Source organism: Adiantum capillus-veneris, chromosome 20 (genome assembly GCF_014529385.1).
Source record: "Adiantum capillus-veneris isolate H3 chromosome 20, ASM1452938v2, whole genome shotgun sequence".
NCBI classification, from domain to species: Eukaryota; Viridiplantae; Streptophyta; class Polypodiopsida; order Polypodiales; family Pteridaceae; genus Adiantum; species Adiantum capillus-veneris.
The window spans coordinates 43,938,925-43,951,569 of record NC_140950.1 but is presented as its reverse complement, the minus strand read 5'-3'; the positions used below and the strand labels follow the sequence as shown (position 1 = coordinate 43,951,569).

At 43.5% G+C, this 12,645-nt stretch overlaps 1 protein-coding gene across 1 annotated transcript in view; it reads right to left on the bottom strand.

The window, feature by feature from the left end:
• LOC147432440 (AT-hook motif nuclear-localized protein 8-like) overlaps positions 1 to 12,645 on the bottom strand; it is a 54,309-nt gene that overhangs the window by 10,598 nt on the left and 31,066 nt on the right. Inside the window, exons 2-3 of the mRNA XM_086492397.1 lie at positions 5,250 to 5,302; positions 3,764 to 3,895 (exon numbers count right to left, since the gene is read on the bottom strand). Of these exons, the coding sequence (XP_086348523.1) occupies positions 3,764 to 3,895; positions 5,250 to 5,302 (185 nt within the window). The remainder of the gene's footprint in view (positions 1 to 3,763; positions 3,896 to 5,249; positions 5,303 to 12,645) is intronic.

The following is a 12,645-nucleotide window of genomic DNA, read 5'->3' as shown; positions in this document are numbered from 1 at the left end:
GGCATGTCCCATTAGTCGTTGCATGGACTCCGACTTTTGCAAAAGACAATAGTCCGATTCATTCGATTCAAGCTTAGGACATGTTCTTTTTATGTGACCCTTAATGTGACAATGAAAACGACCTTCTTTAGAATAAGTGCTTTGTTCTTCCGACGTGATGTATCCTCCTACAATTCCTTGTGCTACCTTTTCATCTGGAGTAAGCTTAGGTTTAGCAGTTGTGTTAGCCTTACCCTTGGATTCATTCGAAGAATTCTTTGATGAGATACTGTTGGCAGATTGGTTAGAAGAGTTATCATTCTTACCGTTCTTACCGTTCTGAGGAATCTGCGAGGTACTTGTGGAAGTCTTGTTCTCCTTAGGCTTTCCCTTGTTGTGCTTCAGCTCCTGTGCGAGAGCAATCGCTACCGCCTTGTTGAGATCGATTGGATCGAGTACCTCGACATCGTACTTGATATACTCGTCCAATCCAAAGAGAAAAGCCTCTTTGCGCTCTTCATCCGACATGCGTAATTGAGTACCTAGCTGCAAAACACGATTAGAAAAAGACATAACCGCCATATCATTTTGCTTGAGAGCACGCCAATCGTCCTTCAATCGTGCAAGGTACTGAGGTGGCATAAACCACGCCTTAGCTTGCCTTGGAAATCAACCCAACTAAAAGAGAGGGGCGTGAAATCGTCGACTGCCTCTAGGTGCGCGGCTAGCTGTGCCTCTTGCCATGCCTGGTACCACTTGATGGCATCACCGGCAAGGTACATAGCTGCCGTCAAAACTTTGCTATTCCTGTCTTTCTAGTTATCGCAAAATAAGCATTAAATTGATGCAACCAAGAATGAATAACTGTAGCATCCATCTTATCGTCATACTTACTGAAAGTCAACTTTTTTGTAACTAGATGGTTGGAATCCGCGTCATGACTTGCGTCACTTGACGAACTCCCACGATCTTTAGGTGGTTTGGTCTTCGAGGCTAGGATTTTGGCACTAAATTCTTGATTGCGAAGCTCCCTTTGCGCTTCACGCTCGGCATCCTTTTCTATTTTTCGTGCATTTAGTTCATCGCGCTTGCGTTCGAGAGTAAGTCGATTTTCTTCTTGTTTTGCGGCAAGAGCAATGCGCTCACGTTCCTGAGCAAGTCGATTTTCTTCTTGTTGTGCGGCCAATCTTGCGTTTCTTTCGTCGCGCTCGCGATCCTTGGCTTCTTGTGCACGGTCCTTTGCTGCTTGTTCTTCTGCTTTGCTTGCAAGTTGTGCCAATGCAACTCGATTCGTTTCTTGTTGTTGTGCCACCATGTCCAACATCGACTTGACCATCATCTCCATAGGAGTGAGGACAACTCGTGGCGTAGATGGCGAAGAGGGAGGGTTGAAAAAATCTTCTGGTGGGGAGAATCCTTTGTCGCCTCTCTCATGCTCATCACCTGAATGCAAAGTATCCATGCCGCTTCGGGTGACGACCATGCACTAGGATCTTTGGTTCTTAAGTTCACGAGGAACTTGGTTCTTGAGGGTCTTGAGGTTCTTGAGGTCCTTGATTCGTGAGAATTTTGGGTTCTTGAGTCTTGAGGGTCTTGGGTTCTTGGGGTTCTTGGGGTTCTTGAGGTTCTTGAGGTTTTCTCTCGCTTGCAAATCGCGTTGAGAAGGATCTTCTCCTCACCCGAGTTCTACTCTTTTTTGCAGCGCACCCCTTGGCAGCCTTGCGCTCACACCAAGGTTGCTTTTTCCCACCTCACGTCGATTGGCCGGCCGCTAAGTGCACGGTCCGCTCTCAATGAGTGAAAAGAGACACAAGGGGAGGCTGGACAAGCCCTTCTTTCTTGGGATTCCTGTCACTCTTCAACAAAACACGATTAGGAATCGCCACGTCCAAGTTCGTGCAATCGCAACAAGCAAAAAAAAAAATCTTGTGGTTCTTTCCTTGAGTAATGCAGAACACTTCCAAAGCTCGGATACCAATGTAAGGTGCAGCGGAATGAATGTTGTATTTTCTCAAGATTAGTGATCTTTATTGCTCAAGGTTCCTTTTAGTTCTTAGGGCTTTCCGTCTTATGGAGAGTGCTATGATCACGAACAAGTGAGAGGATTGTGCGTGCAAGTGAATGAGACTGAGAGGAGAGAGAAGAGATACGACACCCGAGAGGTTGTAAAACCCTCCTCCGAAGGCCCCACTCTCGTCGGCGAGAGTGGTCTATTCTTTGATTGCACAAAGGTGTACAATGCATATGCAATGGACTGATGCAAGGGGACTATGCCGATGACGACGACGGTGGTGACGACGACGACTCGATGGCTGAAATCTGTAGGCTTCTAATCGCTGAATTCGGGGACTGTTTCGGTGGCTGAAAATGACTGTTTTGGCTGCATTTTTATGGCCGAAAATGGGGGAACATTTGCAACCAACTTGAGATGGTTCTGCTACTGAGTCATAGGCTGAAAACTGCGATGATCTGCTGCTGTTTTGGGCTGAGAATTAAAAACGCTGATGCTGTCCTGTTCTTGCAAAAAACGCCAGGCAATTTGAGGTCAGAAAACCAAAAACGCTGGGCTTTGTGGCTGAGATCCTGGCGTTAGTAATTGGCTGCAAAAACGCTAAGGGCTGAAGGGATTCTGTCGCGGGAAACACAGAGGATAGGGCTGATCTGCAAGCATCTGCTAACGCTAGGGCACTGTGGTTGATGGCGATGACTGCAAGAGAGGAAAACGCCAGGGCTGCTGAGTTGATGCAAAAACGCCAGGATGGGGAGAAGATGCAAAAGCGGCAGGGATGGTCTGAGGGGGTACTGCTAAGAAGTTGCCTGTTGAGCAGGAAGCTCCTGCTGCCTCTTCTGCCAGAAAGTGCTAACTTGGGTTTGCTTATATATTAACTTAGCAAAATTGCCCTACCTACTTTTGTAGGAAAGTCACTTAAAAACAATAAGTGAAAATCCCAATAAATAGGAAAATAGGCTAAATGCACTGGAAAATTCCCCTAACTGATGCTAATGGATTCTGATGGGAATTCCGATGATCATGCTGTGTGCAACCGGAGGATATGCATCTATGCTAAGTGACTCGGCATGCACGGTCTACGAATAGACTCACAAAAGTGCCAGATCACTGCTAATCTAAACTGACTGGACTGACTGAACCTTGCTGTGGTGTAGCTTGTCCACGGACACATAGGGTTGGGATGTGTCACGTGACATATGTGTGTGTGTGTGTGTGTGTGTGTGTATATTAATACATTTTCTATCTCATCTCTCTGATTCTCTCTCAAGAAACTAAAAGGAACCATCAATAATGCAAAGTTACATTCATTAACACAAGGAAAGAATGAAGGGTTGTGAAAGTAAGAATTTTTTATTCTACCTATTCTCTCAATTCCGTTGCATCTAACACTAAAGAATTTTCGATTCTACCTATTCTCTCAATTCCATTGCATCTAACGCCAAGACTCTTCTTGAATGGTGAACATGAATGAAAGTCTAAAGAAGCTAATTAATTAAGTTTATTTAAAAAAGTTCAAATACACACTAACTCTATAGAAGGTGGCCACATTCTCCTTCAAACATCTTTTAAGACCCATGACAATGAAGCTCTACCATGTTCATAGCAAATGCCAAAGTAACTAGCTCTAGACAAATGTTTACAGATTTGTTCTTTTACTCAGCACAAAGCACTTATGGCTAGTGGTACTTAGAATAGCCAGCCTCTTCAACTAGTTAAACTTATTTAAAAAACCGAAGCGTGAATTTAATGTTTTGGGGAAAAACAAGTCAAGACCTCATATGTCACAGCACCACCAGAGACACCAGCATGACGAAGCGTTGCATTAGAAATGGCTCCATTAGCGGAAAGTATACAAACAGCCCATGGTCCTTGACTTGTGAAAGTTATGATTTTTGTAGACACATCCTGCAAGCAAACACTTCTATTAACAGAAGATAAAGTATCAACAAACTCATCTATTAACAAGATGTTAAACCATAACTTAACTATTGAAAAACAATACCAAAAGTTGAATGTCCTATTGGAACATCAAAAGTCTCCACATTGATTAACTAGATTCGCCATGTTCCTTGTGAATTACCATCAATCCAGATAATAAAGTAGCTTGACAAGGATGTCTTTACTACACCAAATAAAAAAATTGCATTCTACCAGAAAGTTGGTAGAAAGAGAGTTGTACGACTAAGTTTATGGAATGCATTCCCTTCTTCCTAAGGCATTGAAATGGCATTCCATATCGTTATGCCTTGCACTACCAAGCAGGGCAAAGTCAAATATTTATGCCATGTTTGTTTTTGTTAAGGCAATTCTAGCTTTTGTGGACAGTGGTACTTGTGGTGATTTCTCAAACTTTCGCGAAAACCATAGCCCAAAGTTTTTTTGTGAAAGCTCCGCCTCCCCCATTTACATGTATACATATCCATTTACATACAAACTGTGTGTGTGCGCGGGCGCGCGTGTGTGTGTGTGTGGATACACACAAATATAGCTAGAAATATAGAGATTTGTTTATTTATTTTATTTTCTTTTATTTTATACATTCAGTTATTTATACATATATTATGTGGTACATATATATACATACATGTTTTGTGTGCGTGTGCGTGTGCGTGTGCGTGTGTGAACAAGTATGTCAATATGAATGTATGCACGTGTTCCAATCTCTCCTTTGCCAATCACCATGGACTTTGGGTACAAGGTAGTTTGAAACGTTTCAAACCAACGTACTTTAAAACATTTGATACGTGATTTAAAATGTCAGGCTACATAAAGAAAGTTTAGAACATAGATCAAATTTAACTTAGAGATCACTTTCAGCTTGTTAAAAAGTGCCATAACCCATTAGAATTGAAGTAAGTGCTGATAAAAAAATAACGATAAACGAGATGCTAGCCACAAATAAGCTTCAAAGCCATTGAGCTAGTCTTCCAATTGCACAAAGTCGAGTACCACCAATGACTCCTCAACGATAGTAATTTGAGATCTCTAATCTTTACTCATTGCTAAATGATGGAGCGAACGTGACTTTAAACAATAAAAACATCAAAGTGTTAAATCATCCTTTTAAGAAAAAACTTTTTTTATTACTTCTTGCACGTATAAATGCAACCTTTTAGACTATTTTGATTACTTGGGCATAACTTTTCAACAAGAAATTTACAAAATGATGCCTTTCGGACCATACAATGCCAAAAAAGATACACACAGTAGCACAAAAAATATGCAAAATTTCCAAAATTGAAGATTTTCAACACAATACCTCGCCTGCAGCTACTGTGATAACATGGGGTGTGAAGTTTTGACCTGCAGCACCTGCCAAACAACCAAAATCTCTCTCTCTCTCTCTCTCTCTCTCTCTCTCTCTCTCTCTCTCTCTCTCTCTCTCTCTCTCTCTCTCTCAGCATGATAATCTCAGCCAAAGGGAGGAGAAGTTATCACTACATATGGATTTCAAACGGGCACCAATGTACATTAAAATGGTTGAGCAAAAATTATGGATAACAAAAATTCAACATGATACACCATTGGAAACTAAATGGGAAGCCTTCAAGAAAGTTATTTTTTCTTGTGTCGAAGAATGCTTTGCCATAAAGCATGCCCATGCTATCAACAAAGATAGATCACGCAAAAGGTGGTTTGATAAAGAATGTCAAGATGCTCAAAAGTCCTTGATAAAGCTTGATGCATGTCAAGTGGAACGGAAGAGTTTAAGGGTTTTGCTCGGATCTAGTACTCCACACAAACACAAGGGACACTTTACTCATTTAAAAGAAAGAGAGACACAAGGAGAGAAGAGAGATGACACAGGATGTCGGGTCCCAAACCCTCCAAGGGCCCCCTTGCTCTGTTGCAAGAGCAAGTACTTTCTTTATTCTTGCACAATGCTGAGACAATGATGCTAAATGCTGAGGTGTTGATGCTAATGGGTACTGATTAAGTGGAAGGTTAGAGGCTAATAGGTCCGCGATAGGGACGTGAAGCTTCTTTCAAGAAAAAAAATTGAGAGAGTGTAACAAACTGCTGACGTGTCAAAGCCTAAAGAATGGAGCCAACTTACAGATGAGAGTAGAAACCCTAACCCTAATTTCTGCCAAAAACCCTAATTGTTGAAACCCTAACCCTAAAACCTACAAACCCTAATTCTAGAAACCCTAAGAAGAACAAGCAACAGAAGAAGAAGTCCTACCAACTTATGGGGATCCCGTCCGATGGGGTCCCAAGTGGCATAAAGGCATTAAAAATAAAGCAGAACACACTCAAAAGACTTTGCACATCAAAATATGATGATGTGGCACCTGTACGGACGTCCCGGAAATCGCAGCGGATTTTTAGGGAAATTCCAAAATTTTAGGAAAGTGATTTTTTGGGGTCAGCTTTTCATATTTGATGCTTTTAGGCTTTGGGCCTTTAAATATGAGCCTTGGGGGCCCTCTCTGGCACTCTTCAGCGCACAGATTGCAGAGGAGGTGCTCCCCGGCTGTTGTACTTTGCGAATCAGCATTAATATAAAGAAATACCGAAAGGGGCGCCAAGGTTTGGGGCCAATACTCTCTGGGGTGGAATTTCGCCACTCCGTGTCGCGTGTCGTCTCTCTCTCTCTCTCTCTCTCTCTCTCTCTCTCTCTCTCTCTCTCTCTCTCTCTCTCTCTCTCTCTCTCTCTCTCTCTCTCTCTCTCTCTCTCTCTCTCTCTCTCTCTCTCAGTTCAGTTGTTATTGAACAGTTGTTATTGAAATGCTAAAAGTCTGTTCAGTCTGTTCTTTTCTATTGGCACGTGGTGCCCGCCTTGTGACAGTGGTATCAGAGCATCAAGCGTGTGCTTTTCTGAAAGCATACCGGTCCTACAAAAGAGCAGACAGAGCTATTGGAATTGAATTATATTTGAGGTATTAGCCACTTCCACCCTTACTTCATCGCGCGCTCATGTCTTACAGGGCATAAGCCAATTAAGATCCCTTGCAAGAGAAGGATCCAGATTTGTTTCAAGTCACTGTTTTTCTCAGAAGCAGTGCCATGCAGATGTTGATGTCTACAGCTACCAAGCAGCATACTCCAAGTACTTGGCAAGCTTTCAAGAAAATTTTTGCCCGAAGTTAGATGGTTTCTGACATCTTTCTTCGGAGTGCAACTTCTGGCAGAGTGGGGTATCCTGAAATGCTTGCCATGGAAACCCTAGCAAATTATAACTTGAAATTTCTCGACATCTTTCAATAGATGTCTCTTCACGAGCAGATGACCTTGGAGATCCAGTGCGATTGCTATCTTGAGACTACCATCGCCGCCAACAAAAACATTGTCTGTCCAAGAGCTGATGAACCATGATGTGCTCGGCTACGAACTTACGGAATGAACCTAACCCTAATTTTTGGTGCAGGTTCCAAGATGGAAAGTCGGTCGACTTTTCGAGCTCGACTGATGTCGAGATTGCTTTTTTTAAGTTTCAAATCTGTTTGAGAACTTGTTCGGTGATCCTGTTTGGAATTTGTTTGAAATGGATACTATCTGTTTTGAACCTGTTTTGGTGCCGATTTGAATTGTTTGACTCTGGTTTGATACTGGTTTTAATGATTGGTGATTTTACTCCCGGGTGGAGAAGTGAGAAATGATGTTTGAGAATGCTTGTTCATACTCATGGCCCGGACCCTTGTGGTTATTTGCGGGGGGAGTATTGAATGATTAAAAAGTGTTGTTTTTACTCATGGCCCGGACCCTTGTGGTTATTTACGGGGGGAGTATTGTTGTTGTCACTCTTGGCCCGGACCTGGATGGTTATGCGGGAGGAGTATTAAGAAGTCTGAGCAATGGTTACTCTCAGCAGCTCCAAACGATGCAGGCTGCGGTCTGGGGGGGCGTTTGGTTGTAAAAGGCGTCTATATCTCATGGCCCGGACCTTTTTAGGTTATTTGCGGGAGGAGTGATGAGGGAGTCGTTGAACAGCTCATGGCCAAGACCTGGATGGTTATTTGCAGGGGGAGTGTTCATTGGCGGCTTTATGTTTCTATGTCTTGTAACATGCATATGTGAGCATTTGTGTTGCATTGTGATGTACCAACTACTGAATATTCCTAATTGGATGAGATTGCCTGGGTATGTAATTTTAGTGCATCAAGACACCCGTGGAAGATCAGTACGGTCTGGGTGTGATGGCTAATTTTACTACACCGGATTATCAAGAGTTCCGATCTGGACGAAAGGAGAAGCTAACTCCTTGATCAAAACAGCCGATAGGAGCAGCTAACTCCTTGATCAAAAGAGCAGAAAGGAGAAGCTAACTCCTTATTAAAAGAGCAAACTGATTGTCCCTCGGAATGTCCCTCGGAATGACCCTCGAAAATTTTTTGAGCTAACTTGAGTTGTTTTGCAGATATGGTGTAATCGCGGACGATTACTCTTTCAAGAAGGGGAGATGTAACAAACTGCTGACGTGTCAAAGCCTAAAGAATGGAGCCAACTTACAGATGAGAGTAGAAACCCTAACCCTAATTTCTGCCAAAAACCCTAATTGTTGAAACCCTAACCCTAAAACCTGCAAACCCTAATTCTAGAAACCCTAAGAAGAACAAGCAACAGAAGAAGAAGTCCTACCAACTTATGGGGATCCCGTCCGATGGGGTCCCAAGTGGCATAAAGGCATTAAAAATAAAGCAGAACACACTCAAAAGACTTTGCACATCAAAATATGATGATGTGGCACCTGTACGGACGTCCCGGAAATCGCAGCGGATTTTTAGGGAAATCCCAAAATTTTAGGAAAGTGATTTTTTGGGGTCAGCTTTTCATATTTGATGCTTTTAGGCTTTGGGCCTTTAAATATGAGCCTTGGGGGCCCTCTCTGGCACTCTTCAGCGCACAGATTGCAGAGGAGGCGCTCCCCGGCTGTTGTACTTTGCGAATCGGCATTAATATAAAGAAATACCGAAAGGGGCGCCAAGGTTTGGGGCCAATACTCTCTGGGGTGGAATTTCGCCACTCCGTGTCGCGTGTCGTCTCTCTCTCTCTCTCTCTCTCTCTCTCTCTCTCTCTCTCTCTCTCTCTCTCTCTCTCTCTCTCTCTCTCTCTCTCTCTCTCTCTCTCTCTCAGTTCAGTTGTTATTGAACAGTTGTTATTGAAATGCTAAAAGTCTGTTCAGTCTGTTCTTTTCTATTGGCACGTGGTGCCTACCTTGTGACAGAGAGTTCTTTAGGCACAGCTTTGATACCAATGTCGGGTGCAGCAGAACTCATTTGAGCCCTCTGCTTCTCTCTACCGCTCCTCCCTCTCGCCTGCTCACGCCCGGACACTCACCTCGACGCGTGAAGCTCCTCAAAGTTCAACTTTTCACGATCGAAAAGTGCAAAAAAGCTCGTTTTCGCGTCACGCATTTCGCCATGGATTCTCCAGCTCGGATCCACAGCATGATGACACGGCAGGTAACATTCAAATTCCAATCACGCATGCTCTATATACATGGATCACAAGCACTTTCCAGAGATTTGACCAACGTATGTGTACACTAGAAAACCCGAACGTTCAGACAAACATTTGCTTGACCTCTCTCGAAGGGGTCGTACAGGGGTTTACCGCTCTGGAAAATACAGCTCAGTAAGGATTGCGCGTTTTTCCGAGGGTGAAACCCATCTCCCACAATTGCGGACGCAAGGTGCTGCTTTTGGGCGTTCATAGGGCGGTCCAACTGCCACGATTCCGTACAAAACCACAAACTTCTCAGGAGAAGAGAAGGAATGTAATGAATTGGTCGTAGATAACAGGCTTCACCAATGGACCACATACTTTGACCTCCACGGGAAGCATGATGGACAAAGGATTCAAACGATTCCTCTTAATCTGCGCAATGAGACGCTGACCTAGTGGAGCAACATGACACAAAAGCCTACGACGTGGACTGACTTCTGTGTGAATTTCAAGAGGGATTTCGCCAAAATGAATCCTTTGAAATCTTACGTCAAACTGCACAGTCTTTCAAGGAGTACACAACGGCTTTCAAAGAAGCGCTCACCTTTTGTAGGGTGGATTCCTCGCACGTTGTGCATATGTACTTGATGGGTTTCCATGAGGATCACCGTTGGGCCTTGATCAAAGACAAAGCCCCGACTCGCGTCGAAGATGCACTGGCAAAGGCCAAGATGTTCCATTTAATAAATGGAGCGAATTATGAGAAGAAAAGAACTTTAGACCATCAACCCAGCCAGGGCGCTTCAAGGAAGCAACCCTGATTCCAACAAAGGTCCAAATCACCGTCGAGACCTTCTCGAAAGAAAAAGAAAGCCAAAAATGCTTCAGTTGTTGATGCAGTGAAGAAGGGGGCTTGCTTCGACTGTGGCCAGACAGGTCACCAAATCAAAGACTGCCCTAAGAAGAAGACCACGAAATCGCACAGTCATCCCTCGGTTTTGATTCACAAATTTATTAAGGACTACTCCAAAGTTGTTGCTACGCTTACGCAACTTTTAAAAGGAGGGGTGATAGGACCGAAGACTTTAGGTCCTCACCGTAAAGGTAACCCCCCGGTGGTCTGGAATGAGTGTCTCGACAAGAGCTTTCGGACACTACAGCACTTGGTGACTACTACACCAATATTGCACATTGTGGATCCTAACAAACCGTTTGTGGTTGAAACGGATGCTAGTGATTATGACATTGGTGCGGCGTTATACCAGGATGGACGTCCTGTTGTGTTTGAAAGTAAGAAACTTTCTAACGCTCAGATGCGTTATCCAACGTATGAGAAGGAGCTTTACGCTCCAATCCACGCCTTGAGAAAATGGCAACATTACTTGTATGGCTCTACGTTTGTTGCATGGACAAATCATCACTCCTTGCGCTATGTCTATGATCAAGGTGATCTCAGAGGCCGGAAGGCTAGAGGGTTGTGAAAGTGCGAAGTAGAGGGTACCGGTAGGTGCGCGTCGTGATGTAGTGCAAGAAGCAGGAGGCGGACCTCCATAGAGGAAGCACTAGGGATCGAAGCAGAGAGAGAGAGAGAGAGAGAGAGAGCTCACGTTTTTGACGAAAACTCAAAAAGTGAGTTTTGGGTTCTCCCACTTTTATTATAAGTGACTTTAAAAAAATGTGTCCAGGTTCAATCTGAACCTCGACAAAGTATAAAGATGTACATAGCGGGGTTACTTAGACCTTTAACCCAACAACCTCCCACTTAAAGGCATGAATGACGCCTTTAAGTTAACCAACTCCCACCAGCTGTATGCAATGCCTCATGTAGAGCCTTAGCAAAACTCTTGGTGAGAACATCTGCAAGGTTATCCTATGTATGGATCTTAGTCAAGGTGACTAGACCATCCTCTAATACCTGACGTATAAAGTGGTACCGCACATCTATATGTTTGGTGAGCGCATGAAACATGGCATTTTTGGCTAAATAGACAACACTCTGGCTATCACAACCCAACACGGGTGTATGAGCACGCATGCCAAGTTCTTTTGCAAGTCTACCCAACCAAATGGCCTAAACAAGATCACAGTCAAGAATTGCTATCCCTTCCCTTGATCCCAGAGCTTCTTGAGCGCCTTGGCAAGGCAAGAATATTTACAAAAATAGATCTTCGTGGTGCTTACAACCTAGTCAGAATCAAAGAAGGTGATGAATGGAAGACAGCCTTTCGGACAAGGTATGGCCACTTTGAATATACTGTCATGCCATTTGGTCTCACAAATGCCCCAGCTATTTTTCAACATTTAATGAATGATATCTTTCGGGAGTATTTGGATTATTTTGTGGTAATATATTTGGATGATATCTTGATATTTTCCAAGGATCAAGAAGAGCATGAGCACCATGTACGATTAGTGCTTGAAAAGCTTCATGCATAAGGGTTATATGCAAAGTTGGAGAAGTGCTCTTTTCATCAATCTAAGGTGGAATTTGTTGGTTATGTAATTTCTGAAAAGGGAATCTCCATGGATCCAAAGAAGGTTCAAACCATCCTTGATTGAGAGACACCCACCTCGGTAAGAGATGTTCAATGTTTCCTCGGATTTGCAAATTTTTATCGTACCTTTATACAGGGATACTCCAAGGTGGTTACGGCACTCACAAGGTTGACAGGCCATAATAAGTTTGTCTGGAACTCAGAGGCCGCGAAAGCATTTCAGACTCTCAAGCAAGCTTTCACGACCGCACCCGTTCTAATTCATGCAGATCCTACAAAGCCTTTCATCCTAGAAACAGACGCTTCAGATTTTGCCCTTAATGGCGCTATTCTATCCCAAGTAGGAGAGGATGGTCGAGTACATCTAGTGGCTTTCCATTTCCTGCAAGTTCTCAGCTGCAGAAATCAATTATGAAATCCATGACAAAGAGCTCTTAGCAATCATCGACTCGTTTGACACTTGGCGTCACCTACTCGAAGGAGCTCCCCATAAGATCATTGTCTATACAGATCACAAGAATTTGGAATACTTCATGACATCCCGCGTCTTGAATCGTCACCAAGCCAGGTGGATTGGTATCCTATCAAGTTTGATTTTCTTATCTCTTATAGACCTGGCCGTCAACAAGCTAAGCCAAATGCCTTATCAAGAAGATCCTACCTTGCACCTAGAGAAGGCGACACAGCATTTGATCAACAAGAGTCAATGATTTTGAAACCTGAACAGCTTAAGCTAAACGTTGTCGTGCAGCTCCGCTCCCAAGCAAAGAA